The following is a 21,115-nucleotide window of genomic DNA, read 5'->3' on the forward strand; positions in this document are numbered from 1 at the left end:
TTTTAAAAGACCCTAAAAATACACCAAAACATTTGTTTAGTTCTATTTTAATTAAAAATTATTCTTGGTTATAATATATTCTATAGATTAATACATTCCACTTGTTGATATTTGGAGGCCAATACAGTTTAAAAAACATTTTTAACTAAAAGAACATAATTTTAAAAAAAATGTTGGAATAAGGAGTTAGACAAAGACAATTTGGATTGACTTAATTAACTTAAGTTCCTTCCTACCTAAATATTGTTACACTTCTGCTTAATATGAATAGTGCATGTTCTACATTTCAACACAACAGTACTTGTTCAATCCCTACCTGGCCATTTTCCACAACAAAAAAACAGCCCATGGCTAAGGATAGATCTGTATTTAGAAACTGTGTACTTGAGCAGAAGGACTCTATCCTCCCCCAGACAACATGTTTTTCACTCTCTGCACAACTTGACAAGTACAGTATGGGATTTCCACAAGCACAATGAAAAATTTGACACTGCTGCTAGCTGAAATTTTCACAAGCACAGCGATGCAACAGTGATTCATACACAATCATTAGTATTGGACATTATAAATAAAAAACTCATATTATAACAGTAACATTATGCAAAGATAATAGGAGAGCACAAAGCTCAAAGTTAGTATTAACTCGGGCTGGGCCCATAAAAACAATTTCAATATATATCGCGATATGACACGTAATCCATATACATAAAAATGCCTTTGATATAAAGTTTGATTTTGGGGGGAGGGTCGAAAGATGATTTTTTTTTTCGTCGAAAGAAACTGGAAATAATGAAGCCTAGATGGTTGCATGAACAAAGGCCCTTGCAATCTTGTAACCTAGCAAAACAGGAAGTGAGCAATGGGAGGCACACGCTAAACAGCTATTCGCATAAGGGTATCAACCATCAAGTCTGGTTGTTCCATCATCGTTGATACGCTGCATGTAGTGAGAAGAGAAACTAAAAGTGTGTGCTGCAGAGCGCGAAGATATTGTCAACAAGAGGAAAAGTCACCTCGACAGTGTGGCAATTTTTGGGATTTTTCCCAACAGACAGTAGTCCTTCTCCACGCTCATCTTTTCTTTCCAACCCTTGTCTGTTCCCTATTCGGATGTACGGAACTAAAACTGCACGACTAAATACATAAAATCAACAAAATATAACAAATGTCCTACTTTGAAATAATAATTTGGTCTAATAAAACTTAAATAACTACTGCTTAACAAATTCATTTTCATAAATAAAAATACCCGACCACGTACCTTCCTGGCAGTTAACCTGTAAAAAAATAAATGTCTCAGGTTTCTCTGTTTACATTTTTGCACTATTTTGTTACACTTAAGCATTTCTTACATATTCCTTATGTTTTCACCTTAATTTAAAGACGTTATTGATAAGTGCTTGTGATTTTTAAGTGTTTTCCATGGTTGTGTTGACATTTGCCTAGTGGTTAGAGTGTCCGCCCGGAGATCGGTAGGTTGGAGTTCAAATCCCAGCCGAGTCATACCAAAGACTATAAAAATGGGACCCATAACCTCCCTGCTTGGCACTCAGCAACAAAGGGTTGGAGTTGGGGGTTAAATCACCAAAATGATTCCCGGGCGCAGCGCCGCTGCTGCCCACTGCTCCCCAAGGGGATGGGACAAATGCAGAGGACAAATTTCACCACATTTAGTGTGTGTGTGACAATCATTGGTACTTTAATCTTAATCTTTAATTTCCTTTCCTTTCGGCCTTGATAGCTGAGGGGATTATAAGGAAAGTTGCATTTGAAATAAAAATGTTAACATTTAATATACAATGCTCCTGGTCCATATTTTCCACATCATTAATTATCAATATCAACCGATCCATCCATTTTCTACCGCTTGTCCCTTTCAGGGTCGCGGGGGGGTGCTGGAGCCTATCTCAGCTGCATTCGGACGGAAGGCGGAGTACACCCTGGACAAGTCGCCACCTCATCGCAGGGACAACACAGATAGACAACATTCACACTCACATTCACACACTAGGGCCAATCAACCTATCCCCAGGTGCATGTTTTTAGAGGTGGGAGGAAGCCGGAGTACCCGGCGGGAGCCCACGCAGTCACGTGGAGAACATGCAAACTCCACACAAAGATCCCAAGCCCAGGATTGAACCCAGAACCTTTGTATAAAAATCTTATAATCGTTATATAGTTTTCAGCCACATCACCCAGCCTTAGTATTAACTATAAATTACACTATTTGCAGCGTACCTTTACACATTTGAAAAATATATCGTCATCCAAATCAGAATTTGCATGACGTGTGAGTGTGAATGTTGTCTGTCCCTCTGTGTTGGCCCTGTGATGAGGTGGCGACTTGTCCAGGGTGTACCCCGCCTTCCGCCCGAATGCAGCTGGGATAGGCTGCAGCTGGGATAGGCTCCAGCACCCCCCCCCCCCCCACACACACACACGACCTCGAACGGGACAAGCGGTAGAATATGAATGGATGTTTAAAACCGGGGTAACCCTCCCGCTTAGTCACGCAATCTCCCAAACGTAAGTCAAATGTTACAAATGTGAATGACAAAAATGTTGACACTTGTTTAAAGCACTGACAGCGAGAATACGACGTAAAACCACACAGATTTCACGACAACACAACCACTTAACCAACACATTGTAGCTAACTTGGAACTATTCGGACAAATTAATGTACTGAAATAAATGACAAAAAATGACAAGCATTTTTGCCGTTATAGTTAGTGTGGTAGAGAAAATGTAGGCTGTAGTTAAGGAATAAAAGTATATTTTGCTGTTGAAACGACAAGTCATTGCTTCCAGGCTTGTCAGTGACACGTGAGCAGCAGCTATGTGTAGCGGAGCCCAGCCAACAAGTAACCTCCTTCTAACTTAGCTGTTAGCTATGGCTGTAGTTGGTTATTATCTGCATTTAATGTGCCGAATAGCTCAGGTCATACGATCACCATATTTCACATTGGATTAATTTAGCTTTTACTTCCACCGTGGGCGTGTGGTTAAGTGGCTTAATCTCTCTTTCGGGGGAGACACGACGAGGTAGCTAGGTTAGCATTAGCCCCACAGCTGGCTTACTGAGCTAGCAATAGCCGTGGGGTCCAGCTAACGTGATTATTACAACGACATGGAGGTAAAATGTCACCATGTTTGTAATGGGAGAAGCAGTCTGACAACCAAAGAGTGCGCTTTTGGCACGTAAACAGTCACGGTAGCTAGCCTGCGCGGTGGCACCATCTTGATGTTGTGAGCGAACGAGGCCCGATGCAAGACCGCGCCACAACTGCCGTCACCCATTAAAGAGCTCAACATGAAGCCGAACTTCGAGCCTCACCTCGGTAAGTTTTCTTTCCGCTGCCTCTCGCAGATTGGGGTCCATGGTGCCCCGCAGGGCCTCGACCAAAACCTCTGGATCCATCGCGAAAACTTGCTAACGGCTCGGGATGTAGGCAATTTCAGATGTCTTATCAGTTCTCAGGCACTGCGCACATGGACGCACAGCTCTCCGGTTACCCGGCGCGAAAGGAAGAAGCGAATGAAGTACCCGGATAGAGCAGCGCCAAATTTGTGCAAACGAATATCCGGCTGCGCCTGCACACCTATGGGAGTTGTAGTTTTTACTGCAACTTAACCCCTCTTCACTTCTACATGTTCCTTCACCATACAACAAATCATTAACAGATATACATATATATATATACACATATATATATATATATATATATATATATATTATTTTTTTTAAAAAATTTTTTAACTTAAATATTGTTTACGTGTTTTTTGGCAACACACAAATATTTTTCTGTATTAGTCGTCCATAATCCAAAATGCGGTAATTTTCCCCAGATGATCACGTTGAGTTTGAAGACGTATGTTAAAAAAATGCACACTAATATGAAAAAAGGGAGTGACATCTTGTAAATTTAAAAGCAAAGTGATGTAATCTCCTTTATGACACCATTGTAAAGTGACTTATGCAAACGGGAGATTGACACCTTGACGCAAAGTGCAACGGAGAGTCAGAGGAGGGCGATGTTATTAAAATAAATCTGAATGGAAACTGACAACATATGACATGGACTTTACAAAATGTCTAAACCGATCTCAAAAATGTTTATGTTTAGTGTAAATACAACCAAAAATTGAATGTAAAAGATACAGGCATGTAGGACGTAGGTATTTATTGAAAACGTCTTGTTCGTCTTATAATGTAGTAAATCGTAAATACGACCATTGAGTTGGCACCAGATACTGTAAAAAAAAACGTATATATAAAAAACAAAATTTCTGCCTAAAAAACACTGCATGCTATTGCATATTATTTTCAGCTAAAACGGTAGGTTAATTGGCAATACTAGATTGTCTTATAGTGTGTGAATGTGAGTGTGAATGTTGTCTGTCTATCGGTGTTGGTTGGCCCTGCGATGAGATGGTGACTTGTCCAGGGTCTACCCGCCTTCCGCCCGAATGCAGCTGGGATAGGCTCCTGCACCCCCGCGGTAGAAAATGGATGGATGAATGGATTATTTTCAAACATACTGTACATAGTAAAGCAATATCAATGGGTGTAATATGATGTGTTCCATTTGGAGGCGCTGCTGTGGATCAGTCAGTCCAAATGTATTTGAACAGCAAGAAGAAGCACATAGTGATTTACATATAATTCAAATTAATCAACATAATTGACCTGAACACTGCCCACCTACAATTCAAATCAAATCAAATAACAGCAGAGAATGTAAAACAGATACAAGAAAAAACAAAACAAAAAAACAAATAAAAGTTAGGCTAAAACCATGTTTTAGATTGACTTTTTTAAACTACTAACATTTGCAGCCGACCACAGACCTCGTGGATCGTACAAGTTAATGCAGTGGTTGTAAAGACAAATGGTGCGTTCCATTTCTACTGGGAAGAAGATGGAATTTCTGAGTTACTAGTCGGAATTTCAACTGGAGCGCCCCTCAAGGTCGGATTTTCGACTCGGAAAGTCAGAGCATTCTCACCACACCTGAGTTTGTTTCAATGATGTCTACTTCTATAATATCCGTTATTTGCAGTTCGGATTATTTTTTGTCGCAGTAAATCAGCCACATACAACGTATTACTGTACGTTTATATATCGTAACATCACTGTAGTTTAAACTGCATTTATTTAATGTGGTATATAAGCTGTATATTTCACATAAGTTGTTTGCATTAAGACAAGGCAAGCGCAAAAATAGCTTTTGTGGATGTGGCTATCTTGGTTTTCCGACATTGTAACTGGAACGTTCACTACTCGGGCGTGACGTCATTCCCAGCTCCGACTTCCCACTTCCGAGGTAAATGGAAAGCAGCTACAGGTTTTCCTGAGCATTAGCAGACCAGCGTTGCCAGACGTATGAAAACTAAAGTATTTGTGCAATAATTGGACCTTATCAAAGTGAAGTGCTTTGTTAATAATAGTAACATAATAAAAGGTGATGGGATATGTTGTATTCCTAGTGCTATGGAGGTTTAACAGTCATATTGAGTCACGCAACTTAAAATGAGTCAGACTCAAGGCATAAATTTGGTGACTTTGGACTTAACTTGACAATGTCATCAAAGACCTGCGGCTCAAATTGTACTTTGACATTAATTAATCGGGACTTGATTCTTTACTTTCGTCTGATGCCTTGAAAATCATTTTGGTAAATGTAATTAGTACATTTGTCCCTGTCAGTTTTAAACAAGTTTATTTTGAAGAGGAATCAAGTCAATCTATACCGTGTCCGGGCCAGGTATGGAGATGTTCACACAATAATTTGCATATTAGTGGAATCGTCAAATCTTGTCACAACAACAACCGCTGACAAATGCAAAAGGTGGGCAGTGACAGTAACTATCAGGTAAGGTTAAAGTGTTAACAATGAAAATGAAAGTCATATAAACCTCTACCACTCTGGTGTTGATGTAATTAAGAAGGTAAAACATTTCAAAATTAATCAACCAAAATCTATTTATAAAGCGCTTTTCATTCATAAAAGAAATGCAACACAAAGTGCTCTACTGACTTGAAAATAATGCCCCGATTACCCACCTCTCTTCATTATAAGTCATGCATGGCTAAGTACAGAGGAACCAGGTGAAGAAACACTATTACAGGAGCTGTCTGCACCAGGAGGTCATCAGACCATGGCCACCAGGATGTTGACACAAAGCACTCACAGACATGGCAGATAAAAACCCTGATGAAGAGAACTCCCTCCAAAGAACGTAAAAGAAAATAAAAATATACAAAAAAATACACATTACAAAATACAAAATAATAAAACATGTGCAAATAGTAAGAACCATGATACAGAGTAAATGATAAAATATGAGTAAAAAAATGTTGTGAAGATATTAAATGTATCAACAGTACTCGCAATGTGATTTATGAAATCCCACATTTTGTACTTTCATGTACAGAGTGTCATATTCAGTAAAAACTAAAACTTTATTCAATTTTTTGACATGACAGTTATCAACTGCAGAAAAAATAAGTCAGAATAATACACAAGGCTGGATATAGAGGATGTACAAATCTCTTGTTTATAAATTCCCAAGTATTAAAATTAACTGATCTTATACATTTTCAAACCGCAAAAATTATGTACAAAGTAAATAACAAAGGCTGCCCATAAATGTTTAACAGTACTTCTCAACAAAAGAAGGAAAATACAATCTTCGGAATAATCCATCCATCCATCTTCTGCTTATCCGAGGTCGGGTCGCGGGGCAGCAGCCCAAGCAGAGAAGCCCAGACTTCCCTCTCCCCAGCCACTTCGTCCAGCCTCTCCCGGAGGATCCTTAGTCTTTCCCAGACCAGCTGGGAGACAGTCCCTCCAACGTGTCCTGAGTCTACCCCGTAGCCTCCTAACGGTCAGACGTACCCTAAACACCTCGCCAGGGAGGCAGCCATGCGGCATCCTGACCAGATGCCTGAACCACCTCATCTGTGTGTGGAAAAGCAGCGGCTTTACTCTGAGCTCCTCCCAAATGACAGAGCTTCTCACCCTATCTCTAAGAGAGAGCCCGCCATCCGACGGAATAAACAAATTTCGGCCGATTGTACTTGTGATCTTGTCCTTTCAGTCACAACCCAAAGCTCATGAAGATGGGGACGTAAATCGACTGGTAAATTGAGATCTTTGCCTTCCAGCTCAGCTCCTTCTTCATGATCAATAGAGGGTCCGCATCACTGCAGACGCCACCCCAATCCGCCTGTTGATCTCGCAATCCACTCTTCCCTCACTCGTGAACAACTCTCCGAGGTACTTGAAGTCCTCCACTTGAGGCAATATCTCCTCCCAAACCCTGAGATGGCACTCCACCCTTTTCCGGCCGAGTACCATGGACTGGGACTTGGAGGTGCTGAGTCTCATCCCAGCCACTTCACACTCGGCTGCAAACCACGGTCGAGGCGAAAACCACGCTGCTCCTCCTGAATCCGAGGTTCGACTATTCGGCATAGCCTGCTATCTAGTACACCTGAATAGACCTTACAGAGAAGGCTGAGGAGTGTGATGCCACGATAGTTGGAACACACCCTCTAGTTCCCCTTCTTAAAGAGGAAACACCACCTCACTCTGCCAATCCAGTGGCACCGCCCCACAGCATCCAGATTCTTAAGGAACTCCAGGTGGATTCCATGCCCCTCCGGGGCCCTGTCACAGAGCAGCTTTCTAACTATCTCGGCAAACTCAGCCCCAGAAATGGGGGAGTCCACCACAGACTTCCCAAGCACGTGTAGGTGGGAATGCAGAGGTCTTCGAAGTATTCCCTCCAAGGATCCACAACATCCCGAGTTGAGGGATGTTGAGAGCCTGCTTTAAACGGTGTTGAGAGTGCACTGCTTCCCCCTCCGGAGGCGGAAGCTGGTGGTCCAGAATCACTACAAAGCCATCCAGAAGTCGTTTTCCATGGCTTCCTAGAAACTCCTCCCATGTGCAAATGTTTTCCTCTGCGACCGCTAAGGCCGCATACCACTTGGCCAGTCGGTACATGTCTGCAGTAACAAAATCGGCCTACTATCACCTCAAAAATGTAAAAAGACTTAGAGGGCTCATGTCAGCTCAAGACTTTGAAAAACTTGAACATGCTTTTATTACCAGTAGGCTACACTATTGTAATGGTCTCCTTGCAGGTCTTCCCAGAAAAACTGTCAGGCAGCTACAGCTTGTTCAGAACGCTACTGCTAGAGTTCTAACAGACCAAAAAATGTGAGCACATTACACCAATTCTTAAATCCTTACATTGGCTCCCTGTACATCAGACAATTGATTTCAAAATCCTCCTGCTCACATATAAATCACTACATGGTCTAGGGCCGAAGTATATCACTGATATGCTCCCACTATATAAGCCCTCTAGATCACTAAGATCTTCTGAGACCAATTTGTTAGCGGTTCCCAGAGTACACTCAAATCAAGGGAGCGCATCATTCAGTCACTATGCAACAAATAGCTGGAATAAACTTCCTGAAGATGTCAGACTCTTCCCAACTCTGACTATTTTTAAAACTAGACTAAAGACTTTTATGTTCACATTAGCTTTCAGCTAAATCTTTTAATCTTTTAACTTTTAACGTCCGCACTGTTTTTATTTTTATTGTCTGCATTTTAATTTTGCTTTTATTTTCTTTCATTTCACTTTGTTGTCTGTGAAGCACTTTGAGTCTGCCTTGTGTATGAAAAGCGCTATACAAATAAAGTTGCCTTGCCTTGCCTTGCTGCCTCCGGAGTCCTACTAGCCAAAAGGAACCTATAGGACTCTTTTTCAGCTTGACTGCATCCCTCACCGCTAGTGTGCACCAGCGGGTTCTTAAGATTACCGCCACGACGGGCACCAATCACCTTGCGGCCACAGCTCCAATAAGCCTCTCTGACTCAATGTCCAGCACTCCCTGGTGACATGTTCAAAGTTCTACCGGAGGTGAGAATTTAAACTCTGATTGGATACTGCCAGACATTCCCAGCAGACCCTCACAATGGTTTTGGGCCTGTTAGGTCAAACCGGCATAATACCCCTCCACCGGAGCCAACTCACCACCAGGTGGTGATCGGTGGAAAGCTCCGCCCCTCTCTTCAACTGAGTGTTCAAAACATGAGACCGCAAATCCCATGACACAACCACAAAGTCGATCATTGAACTGCGGCCTAGGGTGTCCTGGTGCCAAGTGCACATATAGACATCCTTATGTTTGAACATTGTGTTTGTTGAGGATAATCTGTGACGAGCACAAAAGTCCAAAAACAAAACACCACTCAGGTTTAAATCCGGACAGCCGTTTCTCCCAATCACGCTCCTTGCCAATGTGAATGTTAAAGGCCACCAGCAGAACAAGGGAATCACCAGGGGAAGCAATCTCCAGTACTCCCTATAGTGAATCCAAAAAGGGCGGCCACTCTGTACTGCTGTTTGGCGCATAAAAACAAACAGTTACGACCCATCCCCCCCGCCCAGAGGCACAGGGAAGCTCCCCTCTCGCTTACCGGGTTAAACTCCAGCACACAGGCTGTGAGCCGCGGGGAAAGAAGCAGTGCCACTCCTGCCTGTCGCCTCTCACTGTTTGCAACCCCAGAGTGGAAGAAAGTCCAGCCCCTCTCGAGAAGACTGGTTCCAGACCCCTTGCTACACATCGAAGTGAGTTCAGCCATAACTTCTCCACCTCACGCACCAGCTCAGGCTCCTTCAATATGAGGTGACGTTCCACGTAAGAGCTAGCTTCTGTAGCCAAGGATCAGATCGCCAAGAACCCTGTTTTCAGCTGCCGCGCAGCTCACATTGCATCCGACCTCTATGCCAGAGGTGAGCACAATGGAGGGGGCACCCACGTTGCCTCTTCGGGCAAGCAGGCCACAAGGCGCTCGCCATCGAGCCCCACCTCCAGATCCATCACTGTTTCTATTCATTAGAATTACACTCAGCTGCAACTATCATTTATACATTCATGTACAGAGCATAGACCTTTTAAATGATCAAGTAATCATATAAATCAATACAATCAATTAGCATGTTATGTGGGTGTTCATTTTGAATTAATAGAAATAGATTTATGTTTATGTTGCACACGGACATTTGAGTGACGGACCGATAGTTGACAGCTACCGACCTACGTATATGTCTGTTGTGTGAACAATAAAAATAAAAAGACTCAGTGATCAAGTGTAATGCTCAATCGTCCAGTTGTAGTGGGAAGAGACAGAGCTAACTGAAACACATTTAAGCAAGGTGTCTAACAATGCTACATCATAGACGCGCCGCGATGGAGTGACGTCAGACGGGGACGACGGACCTGTCAGCGGATTTTATCTTGCGTCAAAGCAACTTTATGGATTATTGTATAACTTCATTTTTTCACTCATTTGAGTGGATTATTATTAGCCTGTGAATTAATGGATCACTGAGGACGGTAGATGAAGGGTCGTGAGTTAAGTGGCGTTCACTTGAAACTGTATAACTCTTATTAGCGTTTGTGACTTTGAGGGACAGTTCAGGATGAATTGTGGTGTTACAAACTTTTGTGTGGTGTTGCTTCCTATCTGTAAATATTACAAGTTGATTTGTTGTTGTTGTGGTTGATGGCTTTTCTCCCTCCTTTACAAACTGGATTGCTGTTTTCCAGAGGAGCTGGTGTTTCTGCCTTCTCTTCTGCTCTTCTGATCTTTTCATCCTCGCTCAAATTAATGGGGTAATCGTCGCTTTATCGGTCCAAATCGCTCTCGCTGCTTGTGGCCATGATTGTAAACAATGTGCAGATGTGAGGAGCTCCACAACCTGTGACGTCACGCTACTTCCGGTACAGGCAAGTCTTTTTTATCAGCGACCAAAAATTGCGAACTTTATCGTCGATGTTCTCTACTAAATCCTTTCAGCAAAAATATGGCAATATCGCGAAATGATCAAGTATGACACATAGAATGGATCTGCTATCCCTGTTTAAATAAGAAAATTTTATTTCAGTAGGCCTTTAAGCTACATAACATCATTGCAGCCCCATGCATTGGAAGACAGGGTCTTGGAACTTCACATTTCAAACAATGGAAGAAAGTAGGAACCAGTGTTCCTACTTAGCAAGTGTCATGAGCACCTTGTCATTGAGCCATCTTTACCTTCCATGGGTAGGTGCTGTTTTACATCTGTGCCATGTGCCACAAATCTTGCATATGGGTCCTCTCTCATACCCCAGTTGTGCAAGTTTATTTGAGTTGCAAGTGTGTTATACACAGATCTTAGCAGGAAAGAAGTGCGGAACGGCTCTAGTCTTTATAGGTCCGACCAGGTGATCTTCCTCTGAGGGAGTTCCCATTTGGTTCAGGCTCCTTGTGAACTTATCGCCACTGCCCTTGACCACTGTCTTTCCTCCTCCAGGTTCCGTACCTTCTCCTGGCTTTTCTGACACTGGTTCCTACTTTCTTCCATTGTTGGAAATGTGAAGTTCTAAGACCCTGTCTTCCAATGCACGGGGCTGCAATGATGTTGCTGCAGCCAGCCGCTAATACACCGATCCAACCTACAGCTTTCTTCTTTGCTGTCTTCATTGTTCATTAAACAAATTGCAAAAGATTCACCAACACAGATGTCCAGAATACTGTGGAATTTTGCGATGAAAACAGACGACTTAATAGCTGGCCACAATGGTGTCCCAATATGTCCGCACAATCCGTGACATCACGCGCAAACATCATTATACCGAGACGTTTTCAGCAGAATATTTCGCGGGAAATTTAAAATGGCACTTTACTTATCTAACCCGGCCGTATTGGCATGTGTTGCAATGTTAAGATTTCATCATTGATATATAAACTATCAGACTGCGTGGTCGGTAGTAGTGGGTTTCAGTAGACCTTTAAGGATGTCTTTATCTTGTGCAACTGATGTGTCAGCTACTCATTTGCATCCTAATCTTCTGATGACGCTTGCACGTCTGATTAGCTCATCCCGGGAGTCTCTGTATGTCATGTGAAATAGGAAGTTGGAGTTGCCCTGATTTTATGGATAGACCTACTGAAGTGAAGCTTAGAGGTATTCCCAACCACTTTTGGAGATACTTATTGATTTTCCACTTCACATCTTCTACGTTTGTCATTGGAACATCATACATGGTCAGGATCCACATGAGTCTTGGCAGCAGTACGTGTTGATAAACCCTTACCTTAAACTTCCCCGGGAGTCCCGATTTTTTTATCCTCTTTAGCCATTCTTCTGTCTGCTCTTCTGTTTTAGCAATGTTGTTCTTGTCAGTAAGTGAGTTATCAAACCACTTACCAATGCACTTGTTTGGATACTTCTCTATTGATGGAATCACTTCCCGTTGCACATGCATCTTGAAGCTGTTGGTCAGTTTTGTGTTCCTGATCACCATGCTCCTGGATTTATTTGTCTTAAACTTTATTCTGGCCTACAAAGCCATGTGGTCCAGAACAATCAGCACCCACCTCGCCACCATATATATGGGTTGTGGTCGTCACGGTAAGGTCGTCCATGTAACCTCTTATTGGGGGTTGTCTGATCCATCCATCCATCCATCTTCAACCGCTTATCCGGAATCGGGTCGCGGGGACAACAGCTCCAGCAGAGACCCCCAGACTTTCCTCTCCAGAGCAACATTTGCGACTTCCTCCTGGGGAATCCCGAAGCGTTCCCAGGCCAGAGAGGAGATGTAATCCCCCCACCTGGTCCTTGGCCTGCCGCGGGGCCTCCTCCCAGTGGGACGTGCAACGAGGACCTCCCTAGGGAGACGCTCGTGAGGCATCCGCACGAGATGCCCGAACCACCTAAGCTGGCTCCTTTCCAAGCGAAGGAGCAGCGGCTCTACTCCGAGTCCCTCTCGGGTGACTGAACTTCTCACCCTATCTCTAAGGGAGATGCCAGCCACCCTTCTGAGGAAACTCATTTCGTCCGCTTGTATCCGCGATCTTATTCTTTCGGTCATGACCCACACTTCATGACCATAGGTGAGAGTAGGAATGTAGATAGCTCGGTAGACCGAGAGCTTTGCCTTCTGGCTCAGCTCTCGTTTCGTCACAACAGTGCGGCAGAGAGACTGCAATACTGCCCCAGCTGCTCCGATTCTCCGGCTGATTTCCTTCTCCATCTTTCCCTCACTCGTGAACAATACCCCGAGATACTTAAACTCCTCCACCTGGGACAGAGTCCTGTCCCCTACCCGGACTGTACAAACCATCGGTTTCCTGCTGAGAACCATGGCTTCAGATTTGGAGATGCTGATCCTCATTCCAGCCGCTGAACACTCGGCTGCGAACCGATCCAGTGAGAGCTGAAGGTCACAAACCGAAGGTGCCATCAGGACCACATCATCTGCAAACAGCAGTGACGCAACCTTTAGCCCCCCGAGACGTATACCCTCTCCGCCATGGCCACGACTCCGCCTAGAAATCCTGTCCATGAAAATCACAAACAGGATAGGTGACAGAGCGCAGCCCTGGCGGAGACCAACCCCCACTGGAAACGGATCCGACTTACATCCAAGCACCCGGACACAACTCTCGCTTTGGTTGTACAGAGATTGGATGGCCCTCAGCAGGGTTCCCCTCACTCCGTACTCCCTCAGCACCTCCCACAAGATCTCCCGGGGGACCCGGTCATACGCCTTCTCCAAATCCACAAAACACATGTAGACTGGATATAGGCATACTCCCAGGCCCTCTCCAGGATTCCCGCAAGCGTAAAGAGTTGGTCAGTTGTTCCACGACCAGGACGGAATCCACATTGCTCCTCTTGAATCTGAGGTTCGACTATCGGCCGGACCCTCCTTTCCAGTACCTTGGCGTAAACTTTCCCAGGGAGGCTGAGAAGTGTGATACCCCTGTAATTAGCACACACCCTCTGGTCCCCCTTTTTGAAAAGGGGAACCACCACCCCAGTCTGCCACTCCCTCGGCACTGTCCCAGACTTCCATGCAATGTTGAAAAGGCGTATCAACCAAGACAGCCCATCAACACCCAGAGCCTTCAGCATTTCTGGACGGATCTCGTCAACCCCCGGAGCTTTGCCACTGTGGAGTTGTCTAACTACCTCAGTGACTTCACTCCGAGAGATCGACGTCGATCCCCCATCATCCTCAGGCCCTGCTCCTATCAGGGAGGGTGTGTCTGATGTATTTGGGTTCAGGAGTTCCTCAAAGTGCTCTTTCCAACGCCCTACGACTTCCTCACTTGAAGTCAGCAAAGTCCCATCCATGCCGTACACAGCTTGGATGGTTCCCCGCTTCCCCCTCCTGAGGTGCCGTATGGTCTTCCAGAACAGCTTTGGTGCCGCCCGATAGTCCTTCTCCATGGATTCCCCGAACTGCTCCCACACCCTCTGCTTAGCCTCGTCCACAGCCACGGCCGCTGCCCTTCGGGCCCGTCGGTACCTTGCGACTGCCTCCGGAGTCCCCTGGGATAACATACCCCGGTAGGACTCCTTCTTCAGTCGGACGGCTTCCCTGACCACCACTGTCCACCAGGGTGTTCGAGGGTTACCGCCCCTTGAGGCACCTAAGACCTTCTGGCCACAGCTCGCAGCTGCAGCTTTAGCAATAGAGGCTTTGAACATTGCCCATTCCTGTTCAATGTCCCCAACCTCCACAGGGATGGCAGAGAAGTCCCGCCGGAGGTGGGAGTTGAAGTCCTTCCGGACAGAGGACTCCTCCAAACGTTCCCAGTTCACCCGCACTACACGCTTGGGTTTGCCAGGTCTGTCCAGAGGTTCCCCCGCCATCTAACCCAACTCACCACCAGATGGTGATCAGTTGACAGTTCAGCTCCTCTCTTCACCCGAGTGTCCAAAACATACAGCCTCAGATCAGCTGATACGATTACAAAATCGATCATTGATCTTTGGCCTAGGGTGCTCTGGTACCAGGTACACCTATGAGCATCCTCATGCTTGAACATGGTGTTTGTTATCGCAAGTCCGTGACTAGCACAGAAGTCCAATAACAATCCACCACTCAGGTTCAGATCAGGGAGACCGTTCCTCCCAATCACGCCAGTCCAAGTATCACTGTCATTGACCACGTGCGCGTTGAAGTCCCCCAGCAAGACTATGGAATCCCCTGCCGGCGCCCCATACAGGACCCCATGCAAGGTATCCAGGAAGGCCGAATACTCTGAACTCTTGTTTGGTGCGTATGCACAAACAACAGTCAGAGTTTTCCCCCCTCCAACCCTAAGGCGAAGGGAGGCGACCCCCTTGTCCACCGGGGTGAACTCCAACGTACAGGCACTCAGCCGGGGACTCGTGAGTATCCCCACACCCGCCTGTGCCCTCACACCCTGAGCAACTCCAGAAGTGAACAAGGTCCATCCCTTGTCTAGGAGTGTGGTTTCAGAGCCCTTGCTATGCGTAGAGGTAAGCCCCACCAGATCCAACCGGTAGCGCTCCACCTCTCGCACCAACTGAGGCTCCCTCCCCACCAGCGTAGAGACGTTCCACGTCCCGAAAGTCAGCCTCTGCTTCCCAGAATTGGTCCGTCTGGAGCCTCCACTTTCACTGCCATCCACTTGGCAGCGCACCCGACCCCACTGGTTCCGACCGCGGGTGGTGGGCCCACGTGGCGGAGAAGATGGTGTGTCCACGTAGCTTCTTCGGGCTGTGCCCGGCCGGGCTCCGTGGCTAGCCCGGCCACCAGGCGCTCGCTGACGAGCCCTACCTCCGGGCCTAGCTCCGGAGGAGGGCCCCGGGCTTCCTCCGGGCCGGGTAACGCATCCTCTTTTAGTGTAGTTCATGGGGGGTATCGTAAACCTGATGGGGGGGGGGCATTCGGGTGCTACACCTTGCCCAAGGGTGACCCGGAACTATGTAAGGCAGGGGCGTTCAACTCCCTGAGGCTTAATACAAGCCCACATACCCACTGTCTGATGCCCGAATCCATTTTTGGGCACCTGGCTTCTTTCTCCGCAGCCGTTATTAGAAGGTTCATTCTCATGACGATCAGGATTGGGGATTGCCAGTTACAATGCCCTTTTAAAGACTTTGCTACTAAGTTGTAAAGTTGGCTGTCTTGAGTTGAAACCGGATTCCACTTAAATAGATGGTGATGATTCACTTGTGCTGAGGGATGTAGTAGCATTTTAATGCTGTGTGGATTAGAGTGTTAGGGATTGATCAGTAGGCATCGGCCAAATCCAACCAGATAATAGTCAGATTTCGTTAGCTGGCTTTGGCTTCCCAGATCATCTGACTGAGAACTCCAGTGTGTTCCTGGCATCCAGAGAAGCCTGCTATTCCACCTTTTTTATGGACATCAGTGTCAATGTACTCATTCTCTGTCATCCACTTGGCCAGCACAGAAAATAAGATGTTGCCTTCTACACATGGAAGTGAGATTGTTGTGGACTGTTCAATAGTTGTGGAGTTATCTTCCTTTGGTATGAAGCAGCCCTCTGTCTTTTTCCAGTATGATGCAACGCTCCCCTTTCTTCACACACTCCGATACAGCTTCCACAGCCTCCGCAGGAGTTTTGGGCATGTCTTGTATACCTTGAAGGGTATACCACCTGGGCCGTAGGCAGATCCCACTCGGGATGGGAATCAAAAAATGGTTCTGAACAAAGGGTATCAATTACTTGACATCTCTTGCCAATTTTTCAAACGAGTCCCTTAGCAATGCCAGTGGTTGGGAATGACGTCATTACGCAACGTGCGTAGTGACGTTAGACAGCAAAATGGCGGCACCCTGGCAGAACAAAGTCTGGATACATTTTACAAGTAAAAATTGCAGCGCTACTTGTAAAAATTATTTCATCAAGAGGAAGACATACCAGTAACATGCTGAAATGTTGGCACACACAGCATGCAATAACTACAAATGAAAGTTGGGTTTTTGAACCGCGTCGATCTCATTCCAGCAGCAGTAACACAAGCATGTCATGTGTCGTAAATACAACAGGTACTAAATTACCGCTTATCAACGCAAGCATGTCATGTGCCGTAAATACAACAGGTACTAACTTACCGCCTATTACGTTAGTACTGGTATTTGTTCAATTGAAATTAATGTTTTCTCATTTTGATGAGCAAGACAAGAGACAAATTCTGACTGGCTCAGAGACGGCCAGTAAGTGTTAGCTCCAGTTTATGTCTTTTGCCTGGCTCTAGGTTCTCCTTTCACCGCAGCAGAGAAGAGCTAATATAGGCAGGACAGAGGACAGAAAAGCAGTGAATACGTTTGTGGTCAAAAGCTTCCAACCACATTTTCACTCAGTCATTTCCATTATAGTTGAAACACATACAATTTGAATATGGTGTGTAAGTCCATTCATGTCAGCAATTTAACTTCAAATGTGAAACTAAAATGTGATATAAACTCATGCAAAGTGAGATATTTCAAGCATTTATTTATTATAATTTTGATGATCATAGCTTACAGTTTTTGAAGACCCTACATTTTCTGATATTTTCAATTCAAGGTTTTCATTAGATGTAAGTCATAATAATCAAAATTATATCAAAAGAAGGCTTGAAATATCTTGAGTTGCATGTTGTGTTTATAATAGTTTTGCCTTGTAAATATAAACAAACCAGTATTTATATCATGTTTATATCATATCATATCATATTTTAAGTTCACCAGTATATTTTCTGGGGAGGTGACATAAGATTTTAAAGTTTTGAAAACATTACTGAATGTTGCAATCCTGCATAATTTCCACACGTTTTATTTTGTAACATTTTACAGAAGAATATTTATTGTATTTTCAAAAAAAAATTTTTTTCTACACTAAGTGCCTCTTAAGACTATGGCTATGTAAGGTCATGTTACCTTCAAACTAAACAAAATTGATGCTAATCCACATTTTTGTTCTTTTTTTTTCCAAATAAGAATTGATACGAGAACCGATAAGGAACAGAATTGTTAGGCAGAATCAAAAGTGGAATTGGAAATGGAAAAATCATATAAATTCCCATCCCTAATCACCACTTCTAGGACTTCCCTCAAAGATGGTTCACTGGTGTTGAGCCTTTTTTCCAGGGATTTTTTTGCTGTTGATGTTTGGGTTGGTGTTCAATGCTTGGTTTCTGGATATGTCATTGTGAGTCTTCCTTAGAAACGCCTCGACATCTTCTCTGGGGCTGGTCAGTCTTCCAAATTTTGCTTCACCCAGCAGTGATTTGTTGAATCAGAAGGGTTTTTTTAGTTAAATGTGATCTTTTGTTCTCCCTGTCCTTCCTCTTCTTCCGAGTGCTTTCAGCTCTTTGAAGTCTGCAGATTCTTGATGCCCTCTTTTCATCAACTAGGGCTCTTTTGAATTTCTTGGTGAGCGTTCTGATTTCTCCCCGCAAACGATGGATTTGCCTTTCTCTTCTACTTGGCTAGTGTGCAGACTTGTTATTTTCTTCTCCTCAATTCTAAAATGCTCCCTTGACAGATTGTGGATTATTGTGTTTATTTTCTGCTTCGTGTTCCCTGCTAGTGTAGCATTGAGTATTTTGTTGAGATCTTGGTTTATTTGGTTCCATTCCTTGTTATTCCTTGTTGGGTTATTGTATTCACTCTCTTCCAGGGTGGGGTTGGCTCTCTGGGGTGGCATCAGGTGGTTCCTGCCAAAGTTTTGAGGTGACACAGGTGCCAAAAGATCTCCAGTGCTGCAAGTGATTCTTGTCTGGAGTTCTCTTGTGTCTCACCAGGTGCTACTGCTGTGCGCTGCACCTGTGATCCCTTCTTGCCAGAGTTGGTTCTGCTTTGGTGTATCTTAAGCCCTCTTGTTTTCTTGCAGGTGTTTCCGCAGTGTCACTTTATTTACAACGCCTCTATAGTCAATGTTGTTTTGGTGAGCCATATCTGTGTCAATAAATCATTCCGGGCCGTTACCGTTGTGTCCATACTATTGAGTCTCTCATCCTGCCCCCCCTCTCGAGAGCATCTGGTGGTATTACTCTGTGTTACTTTACTAAGCTTGAGTTGGTGCCCTCTTGCGAGTGCTGTGCCAGAGGTTGCTAACCTCCTACACCCATGCCAATTTTGTTTAATGTACAGGTAACATGACCTTACAAAGACTACAGTGAAGTCTTAAGAGCATTACAAGACTGCTTCGAAAGCACAGATTGACCCATACCAGTTTGCTTATCGCCCTAACCGCTCCACAGAGGACGCCATCTCCTCTGCACTCCACCTGAGCTTAGAACATCTGGAAGGAAAGGACACACACGTGCGGATGTTGTTTCTGGACTTCAGCTCGGCGTTCAACACCATCATCCCGCAGCACTTGGGGAGCAAACTGGCCCCCCTTGGATTCAGTACCCCCCTATGCAACTGGCTGCTTGACTTCCTCACAGACAGACCCCAGTCTGTGAGAGTGGGCGACAAGACCTCCAGTGCCATCTCCCTGAGCACCGGCTCCCCCCAGGGCAGCGTCCTGAGTCCGCTGCTGTTCACATTGATGACCCATGACTGCTACGCCAGGTCCACTACTAACCACATTGTGAAGTATGCGGACGACACAACAGTAGTGGGCCTCATCTGTAACAACAACGACATGGACTACAGGGAGAAGGTGAAACATCTGGTTGACTGGTGCATAACCAACAACCTGGTCCTGAACGTCGACAAGACCAAGGAGATCATCGTCAACTTCAGGAGGCACCAGTTCAGCTATGCTCCACTCTTCATCAACAGCACAGCAGTGGAGATCGTAAGCAGCACCAAGTTCCTGGGGGTGCAGATAACTGACAATATGACCTGGTCCCTACACACCGGAGCTCTTGTAAAAAGAGCTCAGCAGCGCATGCACTTTTTGCGTCGGATGAAAAGAGCACAGCTCCCTCCCCCCATTCTCACCACATTCTACAGAGGCACTATACGGGGGTCATGGTAGAAGCGTCCACGTCGCGACCCCTGCCAAGTGATAATTGCTATTGCTTGCGAATTCTACCAAACACTTTGAAGCCGAGCCGAAATACAAGCGATGTCCAGAAGCTCAACGAATGCCAGTAGCCCATCAGTCCGGAGCATGAAGAGAGGTCAACGCCCGCCCCCAAGGCCAGCATTGACCATTATATCTCTGAATATTGAAAGACTTTCTGCAACTAAGGAAGAACTTATTGCAAAACTCTGCAGAGCATCAGTGGGATATTCTCTGACTGCAAGAAACCCATCGTGGGCCTAAACACCCTCGCCCTCATGTGGAAGGAGACCACCCTCATAGAAAGACCACATGTGAAACACGGAAGCATCATGCTAGCGAAAAATAGGCTGATCATCGAATCAACATCAAAGAGCGATGAAAATGACATCGAAGTCCTAACTGCTGGAATTACCATCACCTCAGTTTACAAACCCCCTACCACACCCTTTATGATGCCAGAAATACCAACATCTGGAAAACCAAAGATTGTGATTGGAGACTTCAACAGCCACAGCACACAATGGGGATATGCTAATAACAACGCAGATGGAGATGCAGTGGAGGCATGGGCAGAAATAAACCAGCTAAATCTGATCCACAATGCCAAACAACCAAAGTCATTCAGCGGCGGGCGATGGAAAGCAGGATACAACCCTGATACAGTGTTTGTCAGTCATAACATCACCGGAGTCAGCAAGAAGCTGGTATTGGAGCCCCAGCCAAAAACCCAACACCGTCCCATTGGCATTACACTCTATGCTGCAATCACCCCAGCCACTGTCCCATTCCGGAGAAGATTCAACTTCGGGAAAGCGAACTGGCCTGGCTTCCAAGAAGACCTCGAAAGAAAGATTGCCCATCTCCCAGCGGACCCCAAAAGCTATGACAACTTCACTAAGCTCGTGCACCAGGCAGCCACAAAAGAACATCCCAAGAAGTTGCCACACTCAATACATACCTGGACTTGATACCCATAGCAGCAAACTGTATGAGCAATACCAACAGCTTTATGAATCTGACCCCTTTGCTGAAAGCACCATCGAAGTAGGTGAGAGCCTCATGACTTCCCTATCAGAATGCCGCCAAAGGAAATGGAAAAACCTGATGGAGACAACTGATATGGCGAAAAACAGCAAAAAGGCATGGAGCCTGATCCGAAAAATCAGCAATGACCCGTCAACCCCAACACAGCAACAGTATACCACTACTGCCAACCAAGTTGCTCATCAGCTGCTCTTCAATGGAAAATC

The 21,115-nt window shown here is 45.1% G+C and overlaps 2 protein-coding genes across 2 annotated transcripts in view; both read right to left on the reverse strand.

Annotated features, from left to right (window-relative positions):
• ipo7 (importin 7) overlaps positions 1 to 3,592 on the reverse strand; it is a 42,489-nt gene extending 38,897 nt beyond the window's left edge. The window contains 1 exon segment of the mRNA XM_062028669.1: positions 3,338 to 3,592. Coding sequence (XP_061884653.1) covers positions 3,338 to 3,421 — 84 coding nt within the window. The 5' untranslated portion in view covers positions 3,422 to 3,592.
• The window catches only part of LOC133635554 (uncharacterized), a 318,673-nt gene that overhangs the window by 158,906 nt on the left and 138,652 nt on the right, over positions 1 to 21,115 (reverse strand). The gene's annotated exons all lie outside the window — the stretch shown is intronic.

Source organism: Entelurus aequoreus, linkage group LG02, assembly GCF_033978785.1.
Source record: "Entelurus aequoreus isolate RoL-2023_Sb linkage group LG02, RoL_Eaeq_v1.1, whole genome shotgun sequence".
Classification (NCBI taxonomy): domain Eukaryota; kingdom Metazoa; phylum Chordata; class Actinopteri; order Syngnathiformes; family Syngnathidae; genus Entelurus; species Entelurus aequoreus.